This window comes from Pelmatolapia mariae, linkage group LG4 (assembly GCF_036321145.2).
Source record: "Pelmatolapia mariae isolate MD_Pm_ZW linkage group LG4, Pm_UMD_F_2, whole genome shotgun sequence".
In the NCBI taxonomy this organism is placed as follows: domain Eukaryota; kingdom Metazoa; phylum Chordata; class Actinopteri; order Cichliformes; family Cichlidae; genus Pelmatolapia; species Pelmatolapia mariae.
In genome coordinates this window covers 23,754,211-23,771,463 of record NC_086230.1, presented here as the reverse complement: position 1 = coordinate 23,771,463, position 17,253 = coordinate 23,754,211, and the positions used below count along the sequence as shown (strand labels likewise).

The 17,253-nt window shown below is 42.9% G+C and overlaps 1 protein-coding gene across 1 annotated transcript in view; it reads left to right on the top strand.

Moving 5' to 3' along the window:
- Nucleotides 1-16,637, top strand: part of kcnt2b (potassium sodium-activated channel subfamily T member 2b) — a 43,171-nt gene extending 26,534 nt beyond the window's left edge. Inside the window, exons 12-30 of the mRNA XM_063470703.1 lie at nt 36-172; nt 710-773; nt 1,735-1,843; nt 6,566-6,674; nt 6,824-6,880; nt 8,422-8,574; nt 8,653-8,906; nt 9,293-9,617; nt 9,692-9,797; nt 9,875-10,047; nt 10,526-10,597; nt 10,682-10,816; nt 10,914-11,025; nt 11,763-11,864; nt 11,964-12,047; nt 12,130-12,258; nt 12,816-13,161; nt 14,886-14,970; nt 15,068-16,637. Coding sequence (XP_063326773.1) covers nt 36-172; nt 710-773; nt 1,735-1,843; nt 6,566-6,674; nt 6,824-6,880; nt 8,422-8,574; nt 8,653-8,906; nt 9,293-9,617; nt 9,692-9,797; nt 9,875-10,047; nt 10,526-10,597; nt 10,682-10,816; nt 10,914-11,025; nt 11,763-11,864; nt 11,964-12,047; nt 12,130-12,258; nt 12,816-13,161; nt 14,886-14,970; nt 15,068-15,185 — 2,670 coding nt within the window. The 3' untranslated portion in view covers nt 15,186-16,637. The remainder of the gene's footprint in view (nt 1-35; nt 173-709; nt 774-1,734; nt 1,844-6,565; nt 6,675-6,823; nt 6,881-8,421; nt 8,575-8,652; nt 8,907-9,292; nt 9,618-9,691; nt 9,798-9,874; nt 10,048-10,525; nt 10,598-10,681; nt 10,817-10,913; nt 11,026-11,762; nt 11,865-11,963; nt 12,048-12,129; nt 12,259-12,815; nt 13,162-14,885; nt 14,971-15,067) is intronic.
- Nucleotides 16,638-17,253: the final 616 nt, after the last annotated feature.

Below are 17,253 nucleotides of genomic sequence, written 5' to 3'. Positions count from 1 at the left end.
GGTTAACACCCATTCCCGTGTGTTTGTGTGTGTAGGACTACTATGTGGTGATCCTTTGCCCCGCGGAGATGGATGTCCAAGTTAGGAGGATCCTTCATGTCCCCCTGTGGGCCCAGAGAGTCATCTACCTGCAAGGATCTGCCCTCAAAGACCAAGACCTGATGAGGGCCAAGTGAGTCGCTGAGTCAGAAGTAACCTATTATTATCATCACATCAATCCAGCCTCGAAAAACAAAAATCCACAACAGACCCGAATTTAGACACCTCGAAATGAAAGGCCCTCGCGTCTGCAAGCTCGAACTCGCAATTAATACCTGTAGCACCTTCAAGCCTTTAAGTAACAGCTGTGATTGTGGTTTGAGTCATATTGCATATTGTTTGGCCCCTGGCTTTTGATAATACAGACGCGGCACCCTAGGCTAGCTTCACAGAGAAAGAAAAGAAAAAGGAGCACAAGCCTGTTTGTTTAATCTCCCCGTCTCCTCGCCTCCTGCTATCTCATCTTTAAATGGCGTGGGCTTGAAAGACACATTGGTACATTTGTTGTTCTATTGTCCCACTTTTTTCCTCTTTTATCCTCTCGCTCAATAACATGACAACACCCTCCTTCCTGTGTTTCATGGCTTCCCCAATTCTCTCTCTCCCCCTCTCTCTCTCCCTCTCTCTCTCTGGCACTCCCAATGCTACATGCTGTACTAACTCCCTCCAGGATGGACGATGCTGAGGCCTGCTTTATCCTCAGTAACCGGTTTGAAGTGGACCGCATTGCTGCTGTACGTGCCTCCCCGCTTTCCTGTATTGCCACAACTCCTCACACTGCAAAACATCAGTATATTCAGACTTAGCAAAATAGCAGTTTTCTTTGGTAGCAGCTTTTTATGACTTGGCATTCATTTCTAGCTCGATTATTTCCCCTAACATATTAATTGCAGTGCAAAACAACTAAAACTGGGAGTAAGAGAAAAACGTGCTTGACATTACAGAGCAACTCTTTAATATTCATATCTTGTAAGCTGGTGTATTACTAGAATAATATCACTATCTCATTTTTAAAATATCAGCGTTCAGGCAATCGAGCATGACTCTCTCATTTGGACTTTTCAAGGTCCGCTAATTGTTAGCACACCTTTTCATTCATCACGAGGCTGACATTTTTACATTTCAGTGAAAAACATCAACAAGTTTTTACTGGAGAGCCACGAGATTTGACACGGAAGTTATTCTTCCATTAACATGCAGCGACGATGCCCTTATTTTTCACCCAACTGATCCGTGAAGTTGAAATTTCAATTTAGCCATTTCTTTGGTTTGTTGTTAGTACCCGCAAACCGACGTGCCTATCAGCCACGGCTATTTTGAGTTATTTCCTTGTTAGTAAATTCTAGCAAGATAACCTTTTAGCTCAGAGCGCCGCTGTGTCAGAGTGCAGCCTCGCGCAGCTTTAAACTCCTGTTTTTCCTTTGACTGACTTTTCAAAATTTCTCTCAGGGCTAGTCTTCTTGAGCTCACTCTCTCCATGCTCTTGCCACAGCCTGTCATAAAATGTCAGTATTTTATTACTCTGAGATGTTGCACGGACCATTCAGTTGCTGCATGCAATCAGTGCTTTAAGGGGATTATTATAGCCGAGCTAATGATGGGTTTCTTTCTCTTTTTCTCCCTCTGTTGCACTCTCACGCTCTCTCTCTCTGCCACTCCATTTATCTCACTACTCTCTGTTTCTAATTTTCTCAGGATCACCAGACCATCCTTCGAGCATGGGCGGTGAAAGACTTCGCTCCAAACTGCCCCCTTTACGTCCAGATTCTCAAGCCTGAGAACAAGTTCCATGTCAAATTTGCAGGTGGGCAGTGAGTGTGAAATCAAATTATTGGTGATGCCATTGAATGAGTCATTTGAATGCAGCTACTATTATTTGATCACACCAGGATGCAGGAAATAATGAAATGGTACCTGATGGCATTGACTCTACAAGTCTCTAGAGCTCTAATGGATGAAAGAGCATTCTTCCAAAATGGTATTCCCTCATTTAGTGGATGTCTAAAACATCTCCCACGGGTTGATGTCTGGTAAAGGCAAATGGACTGCTTCTGATAAAGAGCTTTTCTTACTCTAATTGAGTACTCAAAGCACTTTATACAACATGTCTCAGTCACACAAGCACTTTTTTATATCTGCTTTCTATCTCACATCCACACTCCAATAAACACATCAAGATCATCTCAGGTTTCAAGGATACTTTGGCTTGCAGACGGGAGCAGTTAGGGATTAAACCACCAGCCTTCCAATTAGTAGACGACCTGCTTTACTTCCTGAGCCACCGTCACCCCGAGGTCATAGCATATGGTAGCTATTCAGAGACCCCTCACGCTCTATGGATGGTGGCACTGTCATTCCGCTCACCACCTCACACCCCCTCGCCGTGGGGGTCAAGTGTTCAGTTTTGTTTTCATTCATCGTCTGTCTGTGTGTTCTCCTGGTCCAATTTGACAGTTGATTTTGCCCAATAATGTGACTGGAATTGCTTTGTCACCGGTGATGATGCATAGCTGTCTAAAAAGACAGGCGATTAGGTAAGCATTTTTACTTTGCTTCCGCAGAGAACATTATGCTCATTTTGGAAATTTCACCACAATTTCGAGTGTGCGTCAACAACTGTCGCGCTAAATCTGGATCCTTTTTCTATCAGCGGGCTGCTGCAGCAGCAGAGCTCTCTGTCCTTTCCTGCTCTAAAGAAGTGCCGGACAGATTGGCACAGCTTGGCTTTAAGCCTTCTGAGGGTTTCTGTGAGTTTTTACATTGCCTTTTGGAGAGCTTCCCTTCTTCTCCGGCTCAACAGAAGACGCCAGTCAATCATCTGTGAGTGAAAGAAGAGGACCCAAACTCTCTCTCTCTCTCTCTCTCTCTCTCATTCTCTCTCTCACTGTCTCTATCTCACTCGGTCGCTATCTCACCCTTTCCTCTCTCACACATCTCTCTGCCTACAGCCCTGGAGAAAGTCAGACTCAATTCTAGCTTACCGCCCTCATCCCAGCTGTCTCTATCAATGATTAATGTTTTACTTTGCTACCTTGGCAAAGAAAATCCCCTTCATTTGATGAGGTCTGCTGTTACGCTAACCTGGCAGAAGAGCTCTTACCACAGGCAGTCCTCCTGCAGCGCAGGTTCAACTCCACACTGGCACAGTCAGACCTTTGTTGGCCTTTTTTATAAGCAAAAAGATAAATTCATGAGCTAAGCAGTTGGGTGAATCTCCCGTTCCCGTGCTGAGAGTTTAGCTGCTGTAAAATCTATGACTTGCTTTGAAGTGTTATCTCACATAAATCTAGTTTAAAAATCCTCCTTAATCATTTCAAAGTATTGATTTAGCACTGGGTGATAGGAGTATTGTTTCTTATCAAATATTTAGTGCTGAATACAAAATTTTTGAGTTCTGAGTAGGACTTTAGCCGTATACAAGGTACGGCTCTTCAAAATAAATCGAGTTTAACGTCCTCGAATCCTCAAGGCCTGGTAGGTAGACTCAGAGAGCAAATAGCATGCTGTCACATGCGCATTACTGTAAGTACAGATGCTCTGTTTTGACACTACTTAGAATAGACTCACTAAGCAATAGTGTGGGAGGCATTAATGAGCAAGAGATACAAGATTTAATTTGATTTGCAAAAGTGACTTAAAAACAGCTCAAGGTTCATTATAGATCTGTGGGTATGATGCTGGAGCAGGCCAGGAAACCCCTGAGGTGTCTGAATAATAATAAAAAAAAATTGGATCCAGACTGTCCAGGTTTTTGTTTTTAATGACAATAACCAGTTTCCCTGATGAGCACAACTTATTGTAGCTGCATGGTGTTGATAGCAGCTGACTTGTACAAGCAATAAAGGCCTACTGATTTAATTAGCTTCGCCGGCCGACCTGTGGTCAGGTTGTAATTGCACTCTTGCAGGGAGAGCCAATAGCCACATTTACATACAGATATGCACATTTGCACAAACAGGATTACACCTTTAATGCCTCCCTGTAATAGAGAACCAAGACCTTCAAAGTCAGCATGACAGGAAGCAAAAAGTGTGTCCTTATGTGTGTGTGTGTGTGTGTGTGTGTGTGTGTGTGTGCGTGTGCGGTGTTCTGGTGTCAGTAATTGGTTTCACTCCTGGTCTGGGTCTAGGCACCTGAAGGAGAGAGGGCAGGAAGGAGGGCTGTGCTTGAGGGTAGAAAACTGGAAGCGAAGGGGCGGTGTTGAGGAAAGGTGCGAGAAGGACACTGGAAATTAAATATTGGAAAAATAAGATTCAGGTTGATGCATGGCTACCACGTCCGTGCACTGGGAGCTGGGGAAATGTGTGTGTGAGAGACTCAGAGAGAGAAAGAGGGAGGAATGCGTGTCTAACAATAATGAATACTGTTCCTCTGTAGAAACAACATCAGTGTTTTTGTCTTTTTGCTCAGGAGGCTTCAGATGCTTGTTGCTCTATAAAACCTTCTGCTTTGAAAGGACTTCACAGGCAGAATAGCAAGATGCTACAGTGTGTTTGTTTGTGAGCTGCGTCATGATGTGTTGAGCCGAAAAAACATTACTTCTCTAACAGAATATTCACAATCAGCAGTTTTAATTGTCATGTCTCTCACCTGCTCAGCCTCTGGCACATACACACACACAAACACACACACAAACACAAAGTCTGCTACTTTATCACAAGCTGCATTTACATCATAGCTGGCCTCCGATTTCTCACAGTAGCGGCTGAGTTGAGTCGGGATCTGACATTTCTCACCGGTTATTCAATGACACAGTGCACAAATTGTACTTTCAGACCTTAATATGCCCGTGTGCTCATCACTGTCTATAATGCAATCAAGAATTACACAGCAGGAGAAATGGATGCTCTGATTGGCTTACAAAAAACATTAATCGCTCTGTTGGTTTTTCTTTCAAAGAGGATGCTGAGCAGCAACAGGTAAACGAGGCACCGTCATCTGCGTTTGCTCCGTTTGGCTCGCTTGGCACCCAGGCAGCACTACGTTAAGTGCTCAATGATGTGAGTGGAAGGTGGCTCAATGGGGTTGACACTGAATCACCGGCCTGTTGCCAGGTCTCACCCCCACCCAAAAAAAGAGAACGAAATAAACAAAAAAACCCCGAGCAGCGACATAAAATTGATCCCATCTGAGTCAATGGGGACGGTGACAAACGTCAGGTGACATTTAGACATATTCCAATGTGAGATAGTGACATTTGATTGTGCGCTTGTGTCCTTTAATGTTAAGGACAGAGCCACAATAACAGTCTAATATGTAAAACGCACGCTACATTTTGTGTGTTTAAAGGAGAGGTAAAGTAAATAAGACCAACAGTTTTCTTTGGGAATATTTATTTAGCACAAAGTCTCAGTGAAACTCCTGAGTAGCTTCCATATTTATTTAAATGTTCTTTTTTAGTGTTTTGAGCAGATAATTAAATGAACATCAAACTAAACTATTTCTGGTTAGCAGAAAATTAATAATAATTTGAATGAATGTGTTGCATGCAAAGAAAAAATGCCGCAAAGTTGCTGCTTGCAGCTCCTTAAATGCCTAAATGTGTTGTTTGTGTTTCATGTAATTATCTGTTGAATATCGTTGAGTTTTGAAGTGTTAGTTGGATAAACAAAACATATTTTCCAAGCTCTGGGTTTGGACTGTGTGCACATGTGGTGGGAAAAAGGTTTATTAAGAAAAAATGCATAATTCAAATGAAAATATTCCTATTTAATACGTTGGTCTGATTATTAATCTTTAACCCGGATCCATCGATTTATAGACATTTGACCAATTAAAGGAAAAAGTTCAACCTTTGACTCCTGAAGTGAGAGTTTGTGCTGTTGTGGTCCACATTTGGAGGTAAGGGTCACTGCAAATCAATAAAAGAAGCTGTTGTGAGCAATCACTTTTAGATAATACCCTTGTCCACCAGGCACGAGGGGTCACCGAGTGTTTTGCTGCTATGTTACATGAAGGAAATCAAGTGTTATAACCTAAATCCAAATGAGAATCAACACCTGAAACCTGTTATCTTTCATTCATTTCCCACCCATCAGTAGGTAACACCTGTACATAATGATGTGACATCACAACTTTTAAAAAGAACCTAGCCATAAAGAAAGAGGCACAGCCCAGTGTACGCCTAACGCCTGTCATGAGCACAGATAAATGGGGAGGACTGCATCAGGAAGGGCATCCGACAGAAAACATTAGCCAAATCAAATATGCGGATCGACAAGAATGAGATTTCCATACTGGATTGGTCCAGCCTTGGATTAACGATGACCACCACAGGTGCTATTGACCAGCAGGGTGCTGGTAGAAGATGGTTTGGGCATGTGCAGAGGAGGGATAGATGACATACTGAACAGATGATGATGAATGTGAAGCTGCCAAGCTGGAGGAAAAGAGGAAGACCACAAAGGAGATGACAGAAGACAGGGATGGGGTCAGATGGAGCAGGCAAAAGAAGATCAACTTTTAAAAATAACAATGCGATTTGCAGATGCATCCTTTGTCCCTGTTCTCTTTTTTGTGTTTGCAGACCATGTGGTATGTGAAGAAGAGTTTAAATATGCCATGCTGGCTTTAAACTGTGTGTGCCCTGGTACCTCAACTCTCATCACTCTATTGATCCACTCCTCTAGAGGACAGTGAGTTCACTTGTTTTCTCTCTGCCTATCGTTCTTTCGATTTAACTGTCCACAGTACGCTGTTGCAGTCTCGAAATTCAAAAATGCAGTAAGCAGTCAAACTCGGCTGCGTCATGTCTCTTCACTGTCACTCATCTTTATTTTTTAAGAACGGCGCACCAAGAGGCCTTCAAGCAACGTGTAGGAGCCTTTCAAGCCCTCAACAGGTAGATTTTTCTTTTCCCATGTTTGTGCTCAAGGTTATCCCAAATTCTCTGTCAACTTCCACAGTTTGCATGCTGTGCTGCACATAGCGCTAACTTTCATTGTTTGTAAGGGAAACGTGAGGCATGAAACGGTGTTTGTTTATATGGTTATGCATGAAGTGGAATGTTTTTGCTCTTAAGGTTTGTAGTTTTGTCTCCGTACAAGCTGTCAGCTTTAATTCAAGACATTTTACAAACATTTGGATTATTTTTTTAGGAATCTTCCATTTTTCCAAGGCTCAAAATTAATTGGACAAAATGACATAATTTTAAATATAAGGCTTTTTTAATGTTTGGATGAAAATCCTTTGCAGTCAATGACTGCTGGGAGTCTAAAACCCCTGGACATCACCAAATGCTGTGTTTCACCCTTTGAGATGCTCTGCTAGACCTTTACTGCAGCCACCTTCAGTTGCTGCTTGTTCGTGGGTCTTTTTGCCTTCAGTTTTAATGCAAAATACCTGAAAAGCATGCAGTTGTCCAATTAACTTTGAGCATCTGAAATTTATGACGGTGTATAAAAATGGCTGTAAATACTGAACAGTAAATGCATTTTTTTTTTTTGCAAAAGCCCTTTGAATTAAAGCTGAAAATCTGGACTTCAATCACATCTTGATTGTTTCATTATAAATCCATCACGGTGGTGTGCAGAGGTCATCGGTCATCTCAAGGGGAAACACGACCCTTGAGTGGGGTACAAATATTTTTTTAATTGCGAGTTTTCACAAATTTTGTGTTCAAATATCCCAATTAGGTGTAACACCATTAAATATGTGCAGATTTATGGCTAGGCTATATATTTTTAGCATTTCTTTCAAAACAAAAGCACGAACTAATGAATTAAATGTAAAATGTCAGATAAATAAAGACTGCAAGCTAACACATTACACCAGCAGGTTCTTATTTAAAGCTTATTCAAATGTTGGTCCCTGTAATATCTGCACACAAGTGAGTGCAATAAGCATATTTTTCAATTGCAAAAAGGCAGAAAACATTTAACAGTTCAGCAAAATGGTTCAACATGCGAAAGCAGGGTGTTTCATAAGTTTGCTTCTATATCTGGACGTGATGCCATTTGGTTTATTGGCTGCGACAATGCGACATGACGAGGATTTGTCCTCCTCCTCCCCTGCCTTGCACTTAGTTCCTGTAAACTGTAAATTTGCTATAACACTTTTTTATGTAATACGGTCTTTGTTGCAAGCCTCCCACATTCACACTGCCCCCACACCCCTGCTTCCTGTTATCACCTCTTTAGCCTCCGCGTCTTAAGCCGTATCCCCCTGTGTAAACTGCTGTCCTCCTAACTGTGCGAATGTGTTCATCTGGGACCTATTGTTCAGACAGCCTGGGTGTCCATGCGTGCATCGCTGTGCTCTTGATCAGCGGCTCTGACAGAGATATAAGATGTTACCTCCTCAGCCTTGATGGAAGAGCTGGATGTTTTGTGTAACATGTTTTAAAGGTCAGTCTTTCCCCACATGGCCAATTTTTCCTCGCAGGGAGGGCGGTGCATGCTCGGCGGACCAATGGCACCGCACCTACCGCCGGTGCTCGGCCAATGAGGTGCATCACATCCGTCTGGAAGAGAGCAAATTCTTTGGGGAATACCAGGGAAAGAGTTTCACTTTTGCCTCCTTTCACGCTCACAAAAAGTAAGCAATGATCTGCAAAAGCTTTTAAAGCACATGACGTTGCACAATTCAGAGCTGATTTTGTCTGTGTGGCTGCAGGTATGGGGTGTGCTTAATCGGAGTACGCAGGCTGGACACAACCAACATCCTGTTAAACCCTGGTCCGTGCCACATCATGGGAGCCTCTGACACTTGCTTTTACATCAATATCTCCAAAGAGGAGAACTCAGCATTTGTCAGGGGCCAAAGGGAGCCATCGTGGGGTGGCACAGGAGGAAATGCCAGGGGAGTGCACCAAAGCATCTACCATGGACTCACCCGCCTGCCAGTCCACAGTATCATCGCCAGCATGGGTCAGTCAGATGGGTGCTGCACAAAGACTGTGTAACATTTACACACTGACCTTCTGCTTGCAGTTTCTGTGTTGGTCAAAAATGCAAACCTGTTATTAAACTGTCTTAGAGAGCAGCTCAGTCACAGCTGCCAGAATTATGCACTCTCAAATTTGAAATCTATCCAGGAGATTAAAAGAAACATTCATAGCATTTGGAGAGGAATTACCATCTATTTTATTATGGAGTAAATCACACTTGACAAGAGCAACTACCAAAAAAAAAAAATAATAATAATAATGCCAGAAAACTGTGGTTTTACAAACACACCACCTAGTGGACAATGAGGAAAACTGCTCCGATCTACACCTGAACCCATTCTTAGATCCTCTGTGTGTGTGTTTTAGGCACAGTTGCCATCGACCTGCAGGACTCCAGTGACAGCAGTCCAGAAGGCCAGGACGCAGGAAGTGCAGGACCTGGCAGTGGGAGAGGAAGCAGAAGCAGCTCCAGAACAGAGACCGGGGGTGCCAACACCTTAGCTCTTCCAGCCATGGGAGACTCCACAGAGGAGAGGCGACACAGCATCGCCCCTGTCCTGGAGCTAGTCGATGGCGTCAACAACCCCACCTTTGACCTTCTGGGAGACCAGTCCGAGGACGAAGGAGGAGAGGAAGGCAAGGAGGACAGTGACAAAGATGAGAGCGCCCACTGGTGGGGTCGACACTGCGAGTGAGTAGAGTGATTTAATGTGGGAACATGTGGAAGTGGGTAAGTTCAGAGGTAAATGTGGGCTTGTGCTGCAGGTGGGTGAAGGGATACCCGCTTAACTCACCATACATCGGCAGCTCGCCTGCACTGTGCCACCTCCTGCAAGAAAAGATGCCTTTCTGCTGCCTGCGCTTGGACAAGGTATGAAATTTAAATGGCTTGCTACTCTATTTTCTACGCTGACATAGCCATCATCCTCCATCACTGCTCTTTTCTAGGCTTGTCACCACATCCCTTTCGAGGATGCCCGCTCCTACGGCTTCAAAAACAAGCTGATTATTGTCTCTGCGGAGAGTGCGGGGAATGGTCTGTACAACTTCATTGTGCCTCTGCGGGCCTACTACCGACCGAGGAAGGAGCTCAACCCTATTGTGCTCCTGCTGGAGAGCATGTGAGCGCAACATCTCTATTATTTCTTGTGATGCGTTGGCTGTTATTGTAAACTCAGGCTTCAAAGTCAGCACAGTGGTGAGCTGCGTCTCATATACAGGTTGCAGAGGATGGCAGAATGAGTCCCTCTGTAAATAGCAAGTGGAGGAGAAAAACTGGTCACGGCGAACATGATTTGTGGAACGCTGAATGCTTTCAGGACAATGCTCTCCACAATCCTGTGTCGTGTTTTGTGGCTGGTACACAAGCGCAGTTGGCCAAATGAGAGTGGAATCCAATAAAAAGGCAATAAAAAGCTGAGTCACTCCAGTGTAGTGCTGTTATTTTCAGCTTTATCTGCAGGCTGTTTGGTTGTGCCTTATTTTTCAAGACTGAGTGAGGAGGGGTCTGTCACTGTGGGAACGTTAGCTCTTTATCATTGTGTGTATAAATCTCTACCGGTGGGACTCTCAAGTCTATTTGTGTTTTGATTGGTTTAGACCTGAAGCAGACTTCCTGGAGGCAATCTGCTGGTTCCCCATGGTGTTCTACACAGTGGGCTCTATCGACAAGTAAGACAACCCAAATCTCCTTGTTTCTTTATTTCTTTATTCTTATTTCTAGCTTTTTAATCGTCGTTCCTTCTCTTTCCACAGTCTGGACAGTCTGCTGCGATGTGGGATCACTTTTGCCGACACCATGGTGGTGGTTGACAAGGAGAGTTCCATGATTGCTGAGGAGGACTATATGGCTGATGCAAAGACCATCGTCAACGTCCAAACACTGTTCAGGTCTGCTTTGCCCAAACTTGTTCTTCAATCTCACACACTAGCTTCAAATTTTAATATCTTTCTTTGCATGTCCTTCTCGTTTTCACCCCCCTGTCAGGCTGTTCCCAGGTTTGAGTATCATCACAGAGCTCACGCACCCGGCCAACATGCGCTTCATGCAGTTTAAAGTCAAAGACCACTACTCTTTAGCTCTGTCCAAACTGGAAAAGGTAAAACTCCATATTTTCTTTTACTGTCATTTCCTTCAATACAGACCTTATAATGGGGAAAAAACAGCATAAGGGAAAAATTGGCAGTGTGAAAGCCAATCTTTAGTGTGCCATAAGTGCCTTTCAAAATAAATTGATTTGTAGAGCTCTTTTGCCACAGCTCCTCTAATGATCCCAGAGTAAAACGTGTGATTGATCGTAAGCTTGTGGTTTTTGTTCCTTTCACCCATTACATCTTGCCTTTTTTAATATCTGTTGTTGTTGATAATGTTGTTCTCTGCGTGAAAGCTAATGAATCCCCCTTGGGCATCAATAACATCAATCAACAGAGCAGTAAATTAGTCACTGCTTGAAGTCTTAAAATGAATTTCAATACAGAAACAACAGTGTGATGAGATAAATTTAAATTTCTCATGAACTCCATCGCCTCACAGTTGGAAAAAGGCCTTTAGTGGATTTCCAACCTCTTTTTTTTTGGTTTGTTTTGATTTTGCTATGCATGGTGGGAGTTTAATCCAACATTACATGCTAATCAGATGCAGAAGAAACTCTAATGTGGCCATGAGAGTGAATGTCACTTTATCAGCGCTAACTTCAAGTCAAGGAAGCTTGATTTCATAACAGCTTAAAGAAGTTAGGTTTTAAAAAGATAGTGGTGCTTACAGTCTCATGTTTTTATCGCCTTTGGGACTTGTGTAATCCAAAAAATGCTGTGTGTCTTTGTGTCTGTTCTCCAGAAGGAAAGGGAGAAGGGGTCTAACCTGGTCTTTATGTTCCGCCTGCCCTTCGCTGCTGGGAAGGTGTTTAGCGTTAGCATGCTGGACACTCTCCTCTACCAGGTTTCTCAGACAAACTCTTACTGAATAACAAAGATCCTTCTCCTGAGTGTGCCAAGTGTGATCTATATCTACTGACTTTTTGTTTGAATGTCCTGCCAGTCATTTGTGAAGGACTACATGATCTCCATCACCAGGCTGCTGCTTGGTTTAGACTCCATGCCAGGATCAGGTTTCCTCTGTGCCGTAAGTAGCGACACAAGCAGCTCGAACTGTGTTTGGACTGTAACTGCTTATGATGCTGATTATTATGTTGTTTGTCATCTAGATGAAAATCACAGAAGACGACCTGTGGATCCGCAACTATGGCAGGCTCTACCAAAAGCTATGCTCATCCACTGGAGACATTCCCATAGGCATCTACCGAACGGAGGCCCACAAGCTTCCGGTCTCTGAGGTCAGCGGCTCCTCTTGTTTTGGTGTTTTATGGCTAAGAAATTGCTGTTACTGCAGTTACTTTAATCTAAAGGTTATTAAATTGCATGCAATGAACACACTTTCTGCTTTTAAAGAGTTTCCTCACTATAAAAAAAAAAATCAGTCAGGGAATTTTCGCTTTGGGTTAGTTTAAATAGAAGAATCTGTCTTGATGCTAATCCTGTTTGTTCATGTTATGAAGACACTGATAGCTGTGAAGACAGTTAGATCTTAGTTTTGATGTGTTTCCACGAAGTGAAACAGACATAGTTGAATGAAATCTGCATATTAAACATGGCGCTTTGGGAACTGAGAGTTTTGCCAAAAAACACTTGTGATTACATTCAAAGAATCTATCTTTTATTCATCATTTGTTTCTAATAAGATTAAAAAAAAGTGTTAATCCCGCTTTCCTTTGAGAAATCAGAAAACAGAACTGCCGCAGAACTGATTTAATGAGACTAGCGTGATAACAGCTGATAACAGATTACTTCACATATGAGGAAGTGTAAGCTTTTGCTTGTGTGTGGGTCTCAGTCCCAGGTATCTATCACAGTTGAAGACTACGAGGACACCAGAGAACCCAGGGAGCCCCTGTTATCCCGGACCAGCGTCCACCGGAACTCGACATCCTCGGAGCCCATTTCCACCTCTTCGCACTCTTCAGACCACCCGCTGCTGAGGAGGAAGAGCATGCAGTGGGCACGGCGGTTGAGCAGGAAGGGGGGTCGGAGTTCCAGCGGGTCCAAAGGGGGACCCGGCAGTGCGGCAGAGAGGATCAGCCAACAGAGACTGACTCTTTTCAGGCGCTCAGAGAGGCAGGAACTCAACGCGCTGGTGCGGACAAGGATGAAACATTTGGGCCTTTCTCCAAGTGGATTCAGTAAGTCTGCAGCAATTTGTGTAGGAATCTAACTGTTCCTGCTTTTGAGCGGTGGATGTAGCACACACAGACGGGAGACAAGTAGGTGTCGGGTCACCGTGTGCTACTAAAACAGCTTTAATGCATCTTGGCATCGATTCCCCAAGTCTGTAACTATACTGAAAGGACCAGAGGCTGTATGTAAAAGGTGGACACAGCTTCTGTAACAAGCCTCAGTCTGAGAGATTTTTCCATCACTGTCTTTGTGGTGTGACAAGTGAGGTACACTGCACACCTGTAAGCTTTCATAGTGGAGCAACATGACCACTGGATCTCCTTTACAAAGGAATCAAACATTCAGGTTTTTTTAAATTCAGTATTTTTGGATTATGTAAGCGTTTGCCTTGCTTTAAACTGCACTCAGTGGTTAGTTTTTTTAGGTGCACCTGTTCAGCTGTTTGTTTACACAAATATCTAATCAGTGCTTTTAGGAATGTAGACATGGCCAAGGAAGTGCTGAAATTCAAAATGAGCATCGGAGTGGGAAAGAAAGGCGATTAAAGGGACGTGGAATGTTTGTTGGTGCCAGGCCGTGTTTTGAGTTTCAGAAACTGCTGATCTGATGGGATTTTCTTCCACAAACGTCTCTTGGGTTTACAGAAAATCACCAGAAAAAGAGATAATATCCAGTGAACGGCAGTTCTCTGGCTGCTGTCCACACCAGGTCTCACACCTGTCAGCTAAGAACAGGAAACACAGGCCACGGACTATCCAAATTTAGTCAACAGAAAATTGGAAAATGGTTGATTGCTCTGATGAGACTTAATTTCTACTGCCACATTTTGATGGTAGAGTCAGAATTTGGTTTAAACAACATGAAAGCATAGATCTGTCCTGTCTTATACCAGGGGTTCAGTCAGGCTGGGTCCCTAAGTACCAACTGAGAATCATTTAAACACGACAGCCTATCTGAGTATTGTTGCTGACCATGTGTATCAGAAAAGTGCTGCTTCTAGCAGGATAACACTTAATGTTACAAAGCTCAGGTTCATCTCAAACTGACAATGAGTTCACTGTACTCAAATAGCTTCCAGAGTCACCAGATCTCAATCCAACAGACAATGTTTGGGATGTCGTGGAACAGATTGTTGAATTTATGCTGGCTTAAACAGACTACTTGCAAAGCGTACTTAATAAAGTGGCAGGTTACTATAGTTGACATTTATAATAAGTAGTTTCTAATGTTTTTTTTATTTTCTTAATTATTTACAAATAATTAGATTAAACTAATATTTTCAAGCCTTTTTACAAATAATGTGAAAATACTCCGATTGCATTTGCACATTTCAAATTGTTACAGAATTATGTCAAATAATTCCATAATTTACATATTTCTGTGACATATTTTTAACGTTTTGTTAGCTGTTTATCAAAATTAGCTACACCTAGACCGTCTGCATGAATAAAAAAACACATTAATACGCTGTAATCATCATTGTGATCATACCAGCCTTTTTATTTTTTCAAACTTCTGCTTCTACTTAAGCAAAGTATCTGTGTCGCACACCCTAATGTTTACTATCTGTGATACTGTTTGGACTTGTGTCCATTTTTATCCAAATTCCTGTCATGTGACTCAGTGTAACATAAAGCCTATTCTGTATGTGCGGATGTAGCACGGCCTGCTGTGTATCCTGTGCCTACTTCATTTCCTGCCTTACTAACCTCTTTTCTTCCTGTGTCAGACGGGATGACAGACCAAGGGAACAGACTGTCATACATCCTCATCAACCCTCCTCCAGACACCAGACTGGAGCTCCATGATGTCGTGTGAGTATACGGCAGCACACTTTTAGTGCGTTAAGTGAAACCAGCACTAAAATTACAAATACTACTGTGGTCTATCTGTCCTGTGTCCCATCTCCAGGTACCTGATCAGGCCAGACCCCCTCTCCTTGGTACCTAATCAAGGGAGCAGCAGGAAGTGCAGCACCGGGCTCTCGGAGAGCCACAGGTTCGATACGCAGGACAGCACCCATCTGTGAAGGACAATGAATAAATAAATAAATAAATAAAGACAGAGAGAGAGAGAGAGAGAGAGAGCAAGAGAGACTAATGTACTGTCCAAACACTGCCCGAGAGTCAAACGACACAATCATGAAGATGAAGCATAATTTATGAAGTGGTGAGATATGAGGGGATACAGCCAGATGGCACACAGCCCTCATATTTCCTCCACATTCAGTCTCAGCAAACCCAGAGGTGCCAGGCATGCATGGACCTTTTCTATAACAATAGGAATGTTTTATTTATGCACCTTCCTATTTTCAAAGCGGAGAGCTGCGGACACAGAAGTGCATTTAAAGAAAACCTTTACGTATTTATATCTGTGTACGTGCATGTTATGTACTGCATCATGTACTGTATGTATGTTTGTAAGTATGTATGGCTGCACCGTGTGAGTGAGTACGCGTGCGTATGCTTATGGATCGAAAGCAAGACACTGCCAATTTAAAACCCGGACAGCCTAAGGAAGCTGCTGCCAAATGAAAGTCAAGGGATGTGTTGTTATGTCCTTTCCCGTGTTGTCACACTTTTGTCGTTCGACGTATTTCAAGAAGACACCACAGTCTGCACCCCTCCCTCGTGAGATTTTCTGGGAGGAGGTTGTTTTGGGGTTTTCTTTTTGTTAACCACTCGCTCACACACTCAGTTTACGCTCACCAGCAGCGGAGGAATCCAAAGAGCACCAGTCTCAATAATGGACAGCAAGCTTATATCGTCAGTGCAGGGCATTCGGTCACACTGTTGTCTGAGTTTCTCATAGTTTTTTAAATATACATATACGAGTCCTCTCTGAACAAATCTTACCCACATTTGTTGTTTTTCTTCCCGAATCCTAAAAGACCCGCTCCCTCTGCTTGTGTCAGTGTCAGTGTGAGCCGTCCTGCTGCCAGCTTGCTTTTGCTGACATGCATGTTAGAGAGGCAGGGGATGGAGAGAATAAAAGGTACAGAGACTCCAGTGTCATGCCATCCAGTTTACGACGAGCCCTGCAATAAATACGACCTTTGTGAAGCCTATAAACATCAATTTGAGAGATTGTCAGTTTTGAAGCTAAATTATTATAATTATTATTTTGGCTATATTTATTGCACGCTGCTATAAATATCCACCTTAGCAAGACATTTCTTTAGGTTTAAACATATTGTGCAATTTGGTTTCCGAAGAAGATTATTCCTCTCAAAACAAGTGAACGGCGTGCTGTCCTGATCACTCCCCACACCCGAGGTTAATTTTTTTCCTCTTTTGAAGAGTAAATCATTTGTTACTGTGGACATTTATGCCGTTTGTTTATCAAGGATTTGCAAGCCTCTGTAAATCTTTTGCCAGACATTCAGAGTGTGCCGTTTCACACAGAAATGGTGGAATCATGTGCCGGGAATACAAATCCCTGCCAACACCACTGCTGTAGCTTCAGTGCCATTATAACAGGTGGAAATATGTATATATTAAAGGCATTCCATACAGCTTGTCATTGCTTTGTTGCTGTTTTTTTTATTCGTTTGTAATGCTAGACACGGAATCTAAGGGCTTAACACAGTTGATGAAAACTACTTGACATCAGTGCTTTCACATTATTTTCTTATCGAAATGAATCATTTAATTGTCTGACAGTCTTTTGTGTGGTTTACTGAGCTCACATTCAGAAGCTATTTTTGCTGTGCTACATCAACACTGTGCATGAGTCACACTAAATGGCCCTAAATCATCTACTGTAATGTCACCGAGCTCACGTACAACTGCATAATACTGCTGCATGTGTTTTAGCAGTTGGTCTGTGCACCCATATGGCTTACATAAGTCTACCACGGCCCCTCGTGTCTGTGCTGTTAGTTAAGTTAATGTGGACAGTGTGTTTTTAACCAACGGTCATCTCACTGGGTGAGTTCCTTTCTTCTCATAACCACGAAGCCCTTTGTTTTCATTGCTTTGCACATGTTGTTCTTGTTGGACTTTGGAAAAAAAGACTAACACGAATCACACTCCTCCTCATCCTCCTCCTCATCCAGCATGTTTTACACGTTATCACCATCATCATGTCTGGGTTCT